Source organism: Thalassophryne amazonica, chromosome 2, assembly GCF_902500255.1.
Source record: "Thalassophryne amazonica chromosome 2, fThaAma1.1, whole genome shotgun sequence".
Taxonomy (NCBI): domain Eukaryota; kingdom Metazoa; phylum Chordata; class Actinopteri; order Batrachoidiformes; family Batrachoididae; genus Thalassophryne; species Thalassophryne amazonica.
This window is the reverse complement of record NC_047104.1, coordinates 82,278,107-82,292,888: the sequence shown is the minus strand read 5'-3', so window position 1 is coordinate 82,292,888 and position 14,782 is coordinate 82,278,107. Positions and strand designations below refer to the sequence as shown.

General features: G+C 40.7%; 1 protein-coding gene across 1 annotated transcript in view; it reads left to right on the top strand.

Moving 5' to 3' along the window:
- Positions 1–14,576, top strand: part of LOC117526489 (globoside alpha-1,3-N-acetylgalactosaminyltransferase 1-like) — a 32,316-nt gene extending 17,740 nt beyond the window's left edge. The window contains exon 5 of the mRNA XM_034188559.1: positions 14,249–14,576. Coding sequence (XP_034044450.1) covers positions 14,249–14,396 — 148 coding nt within the window. The 3' untranslated portion in view covers positions 14,397–14,576. The remainder of the gene's footprint in view (positions 1–14,248) is intronic.
- The last annotated feature ends 206 nt before the right edge of the window (positions 14,577–14,782 follow it).

Genomic DNA, 14,782 nt, shown 5'->3' with positions numbered 1-14,782 from the left:
AGCACAAATTGTTTATTTACAAGAAACTCATCTATACAGACAAGAAAATGACAAATTAAAGGGATTTGGTTATACTAAACTGTATTACAGTACTTTTAGACATGGATGCAAAAGAGGAGTAACAATACTTGTGCATAATACTGTAAAATTTGAGTGCGCCCAGGAAATTAGTGATAAGGAAGGAAGATATATTACTGTAAAAGGCTTACTAGAAAATGAAAAAATTACAATGGTTAATATTTATGCCCCGCCTAATAGTGGCAAGCTTCTTTTTTTTTTTTACAAATCTCACCAATCAAATAGTTGCAGAATCAGAAGGAATACTGATTTGGGGTGGTGATTTCAATATACCGATGAACCACAAGCTCAAAACCACAAATAATAAAAAGTTAAAAAATCCTGTCACAAAAAAATTTAAAACCTGTCTTGAGGAATTTGGGATTGCAGATACTTGGCAGGAATTGAACCCAGATAAAAGAGGTTATACGCATTACTCCGCACCAAACAAAAGTTATTCTCGAACTGATTATATTTTCATGAATAAAGTAGATCTATACAGAATACGAGAATGTAAAATTGAAGAGACAATTCTGTCTGATCATTCCTTGTTGACAATGAAACTAAATCTTAATTCTAGAGTACGTAATACTTTAAGGAGACGTAACGTAGATCTTTTGAACAATAAACTTATCAAGGAAGAAATTAAAAACAATATAATAAAATATCTGGATGAAAACGATAACGAAGAGGTTAACCCAACTATTTTATGGGATGCCTTAAAAGCGGTTATAAGGGGAAAGCTCATTTCCAAGACTGCAGCACTCAAAAAAGCTAAGCTAGAAACATACCAGAAAGAAAAAAGAAAACTTGAAATATTGGAAAATGAACATAAAATTACTTTAAATTCTGACTTAAGATCAAAAATAAAAGACATCAGAAACAACATAGATAAACTATTAACTTCAGAACTTGAAAAGAAAGCCAGATTCCTTAGACCAGTGATTCTCAACCGGGGTGCCGCGGCACCCTAGGGTGCCGTGATCGATCGTCGGGGGTGCCGTGGGTATTTTTCATATTCGCGATTATTTTTCATATTCGCGATTACCGTGAATTATTTTATCCATAAAGCATAAAACGACTCAGAATCTGACGTCAAACGTGCTGCAGCCTCGCTCTCGTCTTAAGGCGGGACAATAACAAGGAGGCTGACGGCCGATTAAAACAGTGCCGTCTCCTTCAAAAGCCGTCTAAAATGCGGAGCTGTCGGTGTGTGTGTCTGCCTGTGTGTGCGCGCGCGGAGTTAACAGGCTGCAGACTGTGAGGGGGTGGGTGAGGGAGATTCCTGAATGCAGGCGCGACACGTTCAGAGCGCAGCGAGCGCGGAGCAGAGAGAGGATTTTAACCCGAGTAAACAAACCAAAACGTGAAGCTGCCTTTACTTCTCTCTGAACTTTCTCTAAAGGTGTGATTCTGCCGTTACCGTCCTGTTCACACCATGTGCGCTTCGTATGCTGAATTTATGAGATCATGAGATGAAATAAACGGTCAAATATCTTTAAAAACATATTTAAAAATGAGAATATATGAATGAACTGAGCCACAAAAAAAAAAACAATGTTCAGACGCACAGATCACAAAAAGCAGGTGAGAACTCTGAACTTTAACAGCTGTTATTTTCCCAAAGGTACGAGTATTTATTTGTTCAATCTTGAGCTTAATGCAGTGTTTAAGCACAAAACGTGACTGATGAGGAGAAACAATTTCAGAAAATGCAACAGAAACAACCACAATTCAGAAAAAGTTGGGACTGTATGTAAAATGAAGATAAAAATAAAAATGTTGCACTATTCCCAGTTTCTCCACTCACAGAAGCCAAACGTTCTTCCAGAGTTGTGTAATTATACTACAATAGTAGAATATAAAGAAGGGGAAAAAAAGCAAAAAAAAAAAGACAATATATTCGTCAATCGCAATTATTTGTCTGACAATTAATCATCTCCAGAAATTCCTAATCGTGACAGCCCTACTTGAGATCAGAGCGCAAAATGCTTGGGGATTTTCGAAATGCAGTGTTTTCTGTATCAATTTTCTATTGCGATAATTGGTTTTGCGCAAAACCAGAGGTAATAGCATTATAATATTATTTTGGTTGGTGGTGTGCTGCAGGATTTTGTAAATCTAAAAAGGGTGCCGCGGCTCAAAAAAGGTTGAAAATCACTGCCTTAGACAGTGTTACTATGGAGTGGGGCCTAAAGCAAGCAGATTACTTACAAGGACACTTAAAAAAACAGCAAGTAGAAAGAGCAGTTTATAAATTAAAGAAAGATAAATCAGATCAATTTACACATGAACTGAAAGAAATAGAACGAGAAACTTTCTACATAATTTAGATTTAACTTCAGTTGACACTAAACAAAATGATCTACTTACATCTTCTATAAAAAAAAATTGAAATAGAGAAGGCAGTAGGTAAACTCAAAACAAATAAAACACCAGGTAGTGATGAACTACCATCAGAATGGTACAATCTTTTAGTACTGAACTTATACCATTAATGGAAACATCATTCAATTATACATTGAGGCAAGGAGTTCATCCACCTTCGTGGAGGGAAGCAATTATAACCATTATTCCAAAAAAGAAAAAAAGTGAAACGTGTGCAGACTTCAGGCCAATATTTGTTCTTAATGTAGACTACAAAATTTGTACTTCTATAATGGCTAAAAGATTTGAACAATTTGTTGGAGATATAACAGAGGAAGATCAAACAGGATTCATAAAAGGTCGCCAAACCAGAGACAATATAAGGAGGAGTCTTTATATTATAGGAAATATTAAAGAAAGAAAAATACAAGCTGCTATAGTACGTCTTGACGCATAGAAAGCATTTGATAGTGTCTGTTAGGATTTTTTGTATGAGACTCTAACCAGATTTGGTTTTAATTCAAATACCGTACAGTGTGCAAGAACATTATACCAATCACCTACAGCCCGAATTAAAGTAAATGGTAATTTGAGTGACTCTATAAGACTAGAACGTTCAGCGCATCAAGGATGTAGTCTGTCACCTATTCTGTTTGCAACTTATACAGAACCACTAGCACAATTCATCTGACAAAGTGAGGATTTCAAAGGAATACAGATTGGGAATGACTTACATGTGGTGGGACTTTTTGCAGATGATGTAATATGCTACCTAAAAGACCCAGAGTCATCTTTACCTAATTTAATTCACAAACTAGAGATGTATGGGTTTTACTGGATACAAATTAAATTTGGCAAAAACACAAATACTGACAATAAACTATTCTCCATCTGAAACTCTAAAAAAGCGATATAATTTGAACTGGAACTCGAATAAGATGTCCTATCTTGGAGTCTCATTAACCAAAACATTAGATAAATTATAAGATATAAATATTTCAAAAGTAGATAAGAGATTAATGAATGATTAAAGAATGAATTCAGAAGGTGGGAACCTCTTATATTGGATTTAAGTTCCAGAACTGATACTGTGAAAATGAACATCCTGCCTTGACTCCTTTATCTCTTTCAGGCACTTCGTATTGAAATACCAGGAAAACAGTTTAAATTATGGGACAGAGATATTTCAAGGTTCATATGGAATGGTTAAAATCAGAATAAAATTTGAAAAATTACAAATTGGAAAGGATGGGGGAGGCATGGCACTGCCTAATCTCAAGGAATACTACTATGCTGCCCAAATCACTCCTGTATTAAATTGGTGTGATGCAAATTATGTCTCAAAATGGAAAATATTGGACAATATATACAGTGTAGGGGAAAACCACAGGATGAATATAATAATGTTTTGGAATATTGAAAATTATCACTTGTGGATAATTTTATATCGGGGTACCACTTATTTCAAAGGATAAGTCCTTATGAGTCTAAACACTCAATTGATTAGTCTCAATTTAATTAATCAGTGTCGGTTTAATTAATCAGTCTCAGTTTCTAAAAGATAAGCTCCGCAGGTCAGATCCGACACCCTCTGTAAAGCCATACAAAATCACAGACAACTTCACACGTTTAAGATATTTAACTCTAGCAGGAGTTAAATAACAGGACATATCACAGTGAGCAAATTAAGGAAGGCGACATTCAATTAGCAATGATTATACGATGTTCTGATAGTTTGGTTTCGTAGCGGGAATTTTAGGAGTAAGATTCGTTCTAATTTAACAGGTAATTTACTTTAGTACTGTTGACCTGAGAGAAGATTAATGATTTTGAATAGAGTTAAATAAAGCCACTCTGTTTATCTGACAACATAGCACAGTCTTACTTGCGAAATACAGCGAGTCTCCGTGAGGTCCGATGCTGAAATCGTCTGGTTCAGTCGACGCTCTGTCCGCCACACAGCTTCGTCAAGGACCTTGACAAAAGGCTCTGTCGGTCCGACCCGCTCTGTCTCGTCAGTGGCGAGGATGATTTCTGTTATCGCTGTGGATTTCGCGGCGACAGTTCAAGTCGCTGTGGACGTTTCAGCTGACCTGGATGTTTTTCCTTTGCAGCGCTCTGGTGGCTGGCTCGTCAGAATAAATGTTTGACCGTCTTTATTCTCTATCAAAAATCAAAATTTGTCTTTCGTCGTCGTCTTTTTGGAAGCTTAGTCAAATCAGAATTCAATGTAAAAATAGCTGACTTTATAAGAAAAAGGTTTGTAAAAGGAATTGAGTTTTTAGAAGAAAAAGGTTTTAATTTGAAAATTCGAAAAAGGAAGTTAATGCGCCAGCGCGTTTAACTTGACAAAGGTTACAAAAGTTATCTGTCGGAAAAATAAAGTAAATTCTTATCGGTACGCCAAACAAGAATTAGTCTTAAGTAGCACGTGGCTTTAGACAAAGGGTCATAAAAATTAACGGCTTCAGGCGCGTCTTTAGACCCACGGAAAAGAAAGGGCCGGAAAAAAAGAGCATGAGCGGAGCGTAAGCGAGCGACTTCCCGGGCGCGAGGTCTTTTTAAAGGTTTAACAAGCTCCACCCCCAAGAATTCTGGGTAACGTAGTTTCTGGAGTTTCCTTTGTCTAGTTTTATGTATATAAATCAGCATGGCTCCAACATTCCGCTTTGAAACCAAACCATGTCCTGCAGAATAAATCTTGTAACTGGTTTACCTGGAATTATATACCACACACACACACGCAACACACATATATATATATATATATATATATATATATATATATTATATATACATATTATATATAATATAAAAGAGAACACATTAAGTAAACATTCCCAATGAACAGAGGTATAAACACATCAAATATAACACTTTCATGCATGCATAGAAAAGAGTGACATGTTTCCTTTTCTCTTTTTTTTTTTTTTTTTTTTTTTTTTTGTTCTTTTACTACAACAATACAATGAACTCCCTTTTTAAATGAGGTTAGGAGTTTGAGTCTTGCAGGAAATCAATTAACCTGTCCTTCCCAAGTCGTTCCACAGGGGTCACTCTTGTTCCATGGTAGACCTGGATTTATCTAGCAGAAATGCAAAATAGGTAATTTTTGGGTTGATTTCAACCACAAAAACCTTTGCAATATCGTCACCTTAAGAGTAATCTTTCAGTGAGCTGTTTTCTTTTGAGTTTAGTGTGAAAAACATTTTTCAGGACTTTTGGTGAAAAAGGTGTCTTCTGTGGAGGTTTCGTTTGTTATGTGAGGGGGAAGTTTGAGTTGCTCTGGTCTGGGAATCTGATAAGGATTCGCAGCTATGTGTGAAATGTACTTTGGGGTAATCTTAAATCCTGAATATGGTGGGTTTTGTTGACAGATCCAAGCGTGCATGGCTTAAACTGTCTCCTCTTTGGTACCTGGAGATATACCAGGCCTTGCTGTATGGGTTCCTTCTTTTCTTTGAAGGAGTCCAAGGCCTCTTCTTAATGCAAGCTTAAGATGTTGGTTGTTTGATCACAGCTTTCTGCTACAACAGGGAAGAGAAATTTCAAGTATTATTGCAGAAACAGATGTAATAAAAGAATAATCTAATAAAGTGGATGTGATAACATGTTGTACTTGGAAACGTGGCTGAAAATAATACGGCAATATAAATTAGAAAAAGAACTCTCATTACTTCAATGGCCTGCTTACAGTAAAACTTTTATTCCGGGTACACAAGATCAGACATATATGAGGTCTGTTAGAAAAGTATCAGACCTTTTTATTTTTCAAAAACCTGATGGATTTGAATCACGTGTTTGCATGAGGAAACCTTGAACCTTCTTGCGCATACGTGAACTTTTTCACGCTGTCGATTGCATCATTCCTGGTAAGCAGCCTTTGTGTGGCACGTGTGCAGCGCGCTCGGCTGATTTTCATTTCAAGGAAAAAGACGGAACAACTGGAGCAGCGCCGCATCAAATTTTGCCAGAAACTGGGTGACAACCAGGTGGAAACCATTCGGATGATTCAGACGGCTTTCGGGACTTTTCAGTCGTGTGACTATCCGAGAAATTGTGGAAGAGGTGGGCATGTCACAACATGTCCTGTGAGACTTCAACACAAAGGCGCTTTTGCCGTCGGCAGCTTCGTGCCGAAGCCATCGGCATTAATTTCACAGCCACTCTTTTCATGGCCAAATCTTCTGTCACAGTGGAATGCACCGAAAAAGTGCTGATGTCCGCTCTCAGCGCTCTCAGACGCTGTGGGCCGTCCTTAAAGTGGCACTAACACTCCTTAATCTGTGTAATCCCCACAAAATCGTCCCTGAAAGCCATATTAATTTTCCGAACGGTGTCCACCTGGAGGTCTCTCACAGGTTCTGGAAAAAAATTGATGCAGCAAAGCTCCAAATCGTTCAGACATTTATTCGCAATAAAAAAACGACGAGAGGGGTGGACCAGTGCTCACACAAAGCCTGCTCACAGGCGAATGACGCAACCGACAGGCGTGAAAAACCACTCACGCATGCGCACAAAGGTTCAAGCTTGGCTGATGCAATCACACGTGATTCAAATCCATATGGTTTTTGAAAAAAATAAAAAGGTCAGATACTTTTCTCACAGACCTCGTATACACACACGACAGACATACGATGCCTGCCAGCTGGACCTGACCGTGCACGCAAGGTGTCAAATTAAAAACACAGACATCAGACAGAAAAATAATGATGAAAAATAATAATACATACATAAAATAAAAATCACAGAACAAAGGAACAGAGAGTGAGCCTTTTTATCTGTGAGCTGACGAAATCCACAGACAAAGGTGGGTGTGTTCCTGCCACCTGCAGCTATTCAGATGTCTGGGCTCGCAAGTCACAGCTGGACAACACCTGTAGTGGCTTCGAGAATATGACCTAACATAACTTCACCATGAGGTGTGGACGTTGGCATGCTGTCCTTATGTGGAAATAAATTAGAACACATATCACTTCAGCTGCGGTATTTCCCCACATTGTAATAATGAAAACAAATATCACATTTACAACGCGGTCACCGGCGGACCACTGTACACTGGACATGCCATGCTGGCTGATGTTTTCATGAAACAGGGCCGGCTCTTCATGAGATGAGAGCCCGGCTGATGTCTTCATGAGATGAATTGAAATTGAACTGTAATTTTCAATTAATTTTCATTTATAAATGGTAAAATGGTAAATGACATTGGCTTGTTTGGCTCATAGATCTGGCAACTTGCTTCTGAGGGATTGTTTGCTGTTGTGACGCTCATCTGAACTTTACACGGTTGTATACGTTTCTTTTATTTCTGTTTAGCACTCTTCTGGTTGTTAAGTGTATCTCCTCTGAACCTTATTTAACTACAGTCCTGTTGTGAATCGCAAGTGGTTTGCATTCGCTAGCAGTTAGCAGTCACTAGCAGTTAGCTTTCGCTAGCTAGGTCAAACTCCCCCCCTTCCCCCACAGTTACTTTTATAGCTGTTCTTTTTTATCTGTTTAATACTTCTGTTAGTTTTTCAGCTGTGAATTTTAGGTCGTTATTTTTTCTCTGTGTAAATCTTAGGAGTGGCTTGCATTTTCGCTAGAGGTTAGCTTGTGTTAGCTAGTTTGACCCCTCCTGTTTTAAAGTAGACCTGCATTGAAATAAATGTGGTCAGATCTCAGAAGAAATAGCTGATATGTATTTATAAGACCCTTATGAATGCAGTAAAGTAATCTGTAAGCCCAAATTTGTAATTCAGCAGAGAAATCTTCGTTTAAAATGACAAATTTGCACTAAAATTTAGCCCTCCGTGAAAACAGTTTGTACATCCGGGTCATTTCCATGACGTCGGGGAGAAGACGACGCGCTTGCACCTTCAGTCCGATAAAAAAAAAAAAAAAAAAAAAGCCTTCAGTCCGATCCCGCATTGAAATTGATTTTATCTGTTAGTAATGTTACTGTTATACACATCCGGATTTCAACATCCAAAGTAAGCTGCAATGAATGCGAGATACAGCTCTGCATGCTCAGATCAGCGGCGACATCGACAGCGGGCGACGTTCTTCTCTGTTTTGATGCGGAGCGGCCAGTAACACCTGTTGCCCGCAAGGACAGACTTCTTGCGGCAAAAATCCGCAGCGCCGCACGGTGTCGGTAATCGGAGCTGCAGAGCTCCGTGGCCACTGAGAAAGGGTTTATATCTTTTAATGACTTGAATTCTTGCAGGTCCTGCATCCGTACCCCGCGACGGTAACACCGGAGGCTAAAGACAGTACATTTTCAATGCGACACCCACTCAATCAAAGGGCGTATGGAAAAGTCCCAAAAATCATTTTCAAGCAACAATAAAAGAAATGTATACCACCAAACGTACCGCAAGACAGCGGAGGTCGGTCTTGAAGTCCTGAGCGATTTCTCTCACCAGGCGCTGGAAGGGCAGCTTGCGGATCAGCAGCTCGGTGCTCGAGGACCACAATCAAATCAAATCAATTTTATTTATATAGCACCAAATCACAACAAACAGTTGCCCCAAGGTGCTTTATATTGTAAGGCAAGGCCATGCAATACTTACGGAAAAACCCCAACGGTCAAACGACCCCCCTGTGAGCAAGCACTTGGCAACAGTGGGAAGGAAAAACTCCCTTTAACAGGAAGAAACCTCCAGCAGAACCAGGCTCAGGGAGGGGCAGTCTTCTGCTGGGACTGGTTTGGGCTGAGGGAGAGAACCAGGAAAAAGACATGCTGTGGAGGGGAGCAGAGATCAATCACTAATGATTAAATGCAGAAGTGGTGCATACAGAGCAAAAGAGAAAGAACACTCAGTGCATCATGGGAACCCCCAGCAGTCTAAGTCTATAGCAGCATAACTAAGGGAGGTTCAGGGTCACCTGATCCAGCCCTAACTATAAGCTTTAGCAAAAAGGAAAGTTTTAAGCCTAATCTTAAAAGTAGAGAGGGTGTCTGCCTCCCTGATCTGAATTGGGAGCTGGTTCCACAGGAGAGGAGCCTGAAGCTGAAGGTTCTGCCCTCCATTCTACTCTTACAAACCCTAGGAACTACAAGTAAGCCTGCAGTCTGAGAGCGAAGCGCTCTATTGGGGTGATATGGTACTATGAGGTCCCAAAGATAAGATGGGACCTGATTAAATGTATGTAATAACAATGAGGAACAATTGTAATAAGCATTCATATTGGAAGCGTTCTTGTGTTATCCTCTGCGGTATTTTATTGTATTGTATATAATTTGTTGCCAAATAAAATAAATTCTTGGAGCCAGGGATTTCTTGCGGCGGATCTCTCACAGCGCCACGGTGCCGTGAGGCTTCTCACGCCGACGTTGAAACTTCTGCAATTGTTTGCCAAATGCACGAAGTGTAATCCACAGCAGCCACCACGTTGTAATCCAGAATGGCCACGGGACACAAATTACGTGACAGATACGTCACGTGAAAACCCTCTATAAGACAATAAAACGATGCTTTTGTAAGAGATGCAAACTGATGTAAATCCACAAATTACAGTTGGCGCGCGCAATGCATGCCGGGATAGTGTCTTCTCTCTGACGTCTCGGCAGCGTCCCGGATGTGCTGACAGTTTTGCGGAGGGCTAAATTTTTGCTGTAAATTTGTAATTTTTAAACTAAGATTTCTCTGTTGAATGACAGAGCTGGGCTTGCAGATTTACTTTACTACATTCAGAAGGATCTTATTGTGTAAATATAAGTCATTTTTTTGGTCCAAGATCTGACTGCAATTTATTTCAATGCAGGTCTACTTTAAGACTTCTGTTAGTTTTTTAGTGTGACTGCTGTGAATTTTAGCTTGGTACTTTACTCTATCTTACGAGTGGTTTACTTGGAGGAGTTTTTTTTTTTAACTGTTCCTACAAGCTAATACTTCTGCACCTTTTCAGTGTAACTGCTGTGAATTTTAATTAATTTATTTACGTCTGTGTGAATCCTGTGTGAGCCTTAGGAGTGGTTAGCTTATCCGTATTGTGTAGCTCGTGCTTGCTTGGCTCTACTCTTGAATTTCTTATTGCACAAAGTACACGACATTACCTATTTTACGCCCTCTGAAAATCCTGCGTGATGTTGGAAGATAGGGTGGCTCTCTTAGAGAGCCGTGCCTATAAGTTAGAGCAGCTTCTTAGTGCAGTGGAGTTAGATGTTACGGGCACTCCAGATGAGGTTAGTGTTGGGCCGGCAAGTGAGCCCATTAGCATTAGCCTAGAAATGCCAGCTGTGGAGGACAGCTTTCGGACTGTGGCTAGGCGAAGAAGCCCCGTAGGGCTTGGTGCCTGGTTGTGGTACCCCGATCACACTCACCACTACGAACTGTGAATCAGTTCTCCCCCTTGGAATTGCCTGATGTGAATTCTCTGAGCCCACAAGTGACTTCCACTTCTGTCTCTAGGCCGAAACACCGGACTTTAGTGATAGGCGATTCTATCACCCGCAAAGTCAGGTTACAGACGCCGGCTGATGTTAAATGTATTCCTGGGGCCAGAGCTTCCGACATTGCATCCCATCTTAGGGTGCTGACACTGCAGAAGGGAAGACAGACTAAGGAACATGAAGAGATATAGTCACATAGTTATTCACGTAGGCACCAATGATGTCAGGATGAGGGACTCAGAGGTCACAAAAATGGACATAGAGAGGACTTGTTTCCTTGCCAGAAAGATGTGTCAGCATCGATTAATAGTCTCTGGTTCCCTCCCCTCCCGGGGTATTGATGAGACATTTAGCAGGCTGGACATCATTTAAATAGGTGGCTGGGTGCAATTTTGTAGGCAGCAAGGCTTTAGCTTTATTGATAACTGGCCTTCGTTCTGGGGCCGCCATGGCTTGCTGATACCAGATGGCCTACACCCCACTGGGGAAGCCGCCACCATCTTGTCTGCAAACATAGATAGAGGTCTACAGGGAGGGTAACATTAGGAATTTACAGCAGGCCATGGAGCAAGAGATTAGAGACCCTGCAAGGCTTATGACAAATGTGGATGTGGAATCCATTACCTTAGCGGGGAAATTAGTGCAGAAAATCCCCTATGGTGATAGTGCAGTTTATCTGCCAGGGAGGGAAATTCAGCAAGTTGAGACTGTGGCCTGCTTCCGTAGACATGTCCATAAAATCATAGAGGGATATGCTTGCAAACCTTAATACCCATTACTACATTGGATGATGTTGAAATTGAGGATGGCCCAGTGGTTGTTCCCACAATAGTTGAGATTTCGTGTCTGCTACCTACAACGCGCGTGGAATGTCTCAAACCTAAACCTACTTCTAGGCATCTTATATATGCTACTCTGGAACCACCCCTAAACCCAACCAGTTCAACTGTCAACACCACTGAGGTCCTTAGTCTGGGTCTCATTAACATAAGATCACTGTCCTCAAAATCATTGTTGATTAATGATCTAATTATTGATCATCACTTAGATATGATTGGGTATGTGAAACCTGGCTTAAACCTACAGCTGTTCTCCCCTTAAATGAGGCATGCCCACCAGCATATGCATTTAGTCATGTCCCTCGTGATGCCGAAGCAAGGCGGGGGTTGTTGCTCTTATTTATAAATCCAGGTTTTAGCTTATTAGCTGTTGGGGGTCACAAATATAACTTGTTTGAGCATCTGATTCTCCGCTCTGCTCAGGATACTACGCATTGCCAAGGTCAGAAGAATAAAAATCAGTCGTATTACTTTGTCACTGTATATAGGCTTCCTGGCCCATATTCTGAATTCTTAGATGAATTTGGTGCGTTCATCTCTAACTTGTCAACTAGTGCAGATAACATTCTGATCATTGGTGACTTTAATGTTCATATAAATAAGCCTTCTGATTCCCTCTGCAAATCATTTATGGAAATTGTGTTGTGTGTTGGGGGGTGTGGCTGGACATTTTGGTGTTCTTTTCTTTTCTTTGCTCTCCAGGTGGCATGAAAACTGATTTGTCTGTGGAGAAGGTGCTGGCTGAAGAGTCCTTCACCCTCATCAACATCATGTGCAGCACCTGTGAATGGTGCTCACGTGCAGCCTTAAAGACTTTCAGCTGAAGCAGATAATTGGATGGAGTTCTGCATTTAAGTCATGTGTGATTCAAGCAGAATTGCCGGGAACTCGACCTTGTGATGTTCGTTTGTGAGACGCTGAGGACCCGCGCCTGGGTTTGACGCATCGAGCCTGTGAGGCAGGAGGGGTGACGGACACATGCTGTCAGCACACATCAGAGGTGATTAATTGTTTGACTACTTGTTGATAGTAACTTGGTATTTTGTTACGCAGTAGATTTGCATTGTGCAGCTCGCTTCTCACTGCTGTGGCGTGCGGACAAGTGATCCTCCACCTGTTGTGAGAAGCTGCTCATTTGCATAAAGCTTAAAATGCAGACCTGAATGTGTTGCTGATGGTGTGTGTCTTTTGAAGGATATTAGTTGTAACTGCTGACTTACCTCATCTCTTCTATCCTTCGCAGAGAGTCGGTTTGTCGTGTCCACCTGGGGGGTGTTTGGCGGTGATTGTGAGTCCAGAAACGCCGGGCTTCGATCCTTTTGGGCGCTGGAGAGCGTGCCAGCCTTCACTCCACCATAATGATGCTATTTTAGTTTTTACACTTTATTATGCACCAGAGGGTGAATAAATAAATTGTTTTTGTTATTGGAACCACTTTCTGGTTATTTTAGCGCTGGGTTCCGTCAGACGCAGGTTCGCTCCTCAACCCGCGTCGACACATAACAAATTGTGGATACATTAGGATTTCAGCAATGCATTCGGGACTCGACGCACATTAGTGGAAATACCCTGGATCTGGTTCTCGCACGTGGCATTGCTGTCATGAATATTGACATCATGCCTCTTACATCAGTGGTCTCTGATCACTCACTTATTAAGTTTACAGTTTCGCTGCCGTGTTGAGTGGAACAACAACCTTATATATCACTACGGCGATGCATGAACTCCTCAACTAAGACTGAACTCAAAGCTAGACTGCCTGATGTCTTAGCTTCACATTTGGTAAATACCCAATCAGTTGACAGACTTGTGGATACTTTAAACTCAGTGCTCAAAAGTACAATTAACATGATTGCGCCACTTGCGTTAAAACTTTGTGTCTCTAAGGTGAATAAGAAGTCTGCAGGTCATAGAGCTTTCTCTTTTCGTGATGCTTAGGGCTAATGGCCGGCGATCACCTTAGTATTTCTTCTGTTTTTCTTGTTGTTTAATGCTGGCAAATTATACTGTATTTCTTGTCTTTCTGATGCCTGATTCTGTTTTTTCTCTCTGTTTAAGGTGCAGCTCCATCCAGAGATGGGTGTGGTATTTGTGCTGAAGACCCTCCTGTCCTGTGCACCAACAGCATTTCCTGTATATTTGTTTTTGTGAATTGTTCTGTAATTTATGTCTGTAGCATGGCCCAAGCAGAGGGTCACCCTCTTTCCTAATAAGATGAAATTAAAAGGGTGAAAAGCATAGTAAGATACTATGCCAGCCATACTGGCATAATAATCCACATCATTTCATTACTTCCTGGTGTACGTCTACGCGGCTAAGTCCACTCTTTATAACAGGAATTAAGTATTATAAATTGTGGAGTTTTTTTATTTGTTTGCTTCGCTGCTGTGCTCGCACTGTATTCATGTATGTGTCCCTCCCTACAGCAGGTGGAATGTTTCGCGGTTCCCCATTTTGTTTTTTTGTTTGCAGATTTTCGGCCGGTTTCTCCTTCTTTCGCCCAATTAAGTGTTATGTGTTATGTTATATTTTTTAATATCACTGGAAAAGTTGGATTCTCATGTTTCAGAGAAAGTAAATGTATGTATATGTGTTTGCCATGCAGGTACTTCTTAGACAACAAACCAACCAAGGTGCTGTCTCCAGAGTATCTGTGGTCCGACTATGATCGTAAACCAGACAACCTCAGAGTCATCAGGATTTCTCAACTGGTCAAGAACTATAAAGAAGTGCGGCCTAATGGTGGGCACTGACATAGTTATCAGAAGACAACCATTGGTTATGGGTTTTAAGGAAGGGCACTCATCACAATACAGACCTATACCTAGGTCCAACATGCTTTATTTCACAATATCAAAAAATGTGTCTATTCTTGACAGGGTTTAATCATTTGTGGGGTAATTATTAAGCTCCAGCTTTCTTGTTGTTTCTAAATGGCATACGTACCATGCATATCCTCCTGATAACTGAGTGGGAAAAGGTATCTTTCAGTTTAACTTTTTGGTCCCCTACAGAGGACATAATGAATGGGCTGGGTCTATTATGCGGGGATTAAGGCTGAATCTCAATTCTACCCCTTGGCCCTTACCCTTACCCTTTCCCCTTGGTTTTACGCGGGCACGAGAGACAGAGGGGTGTC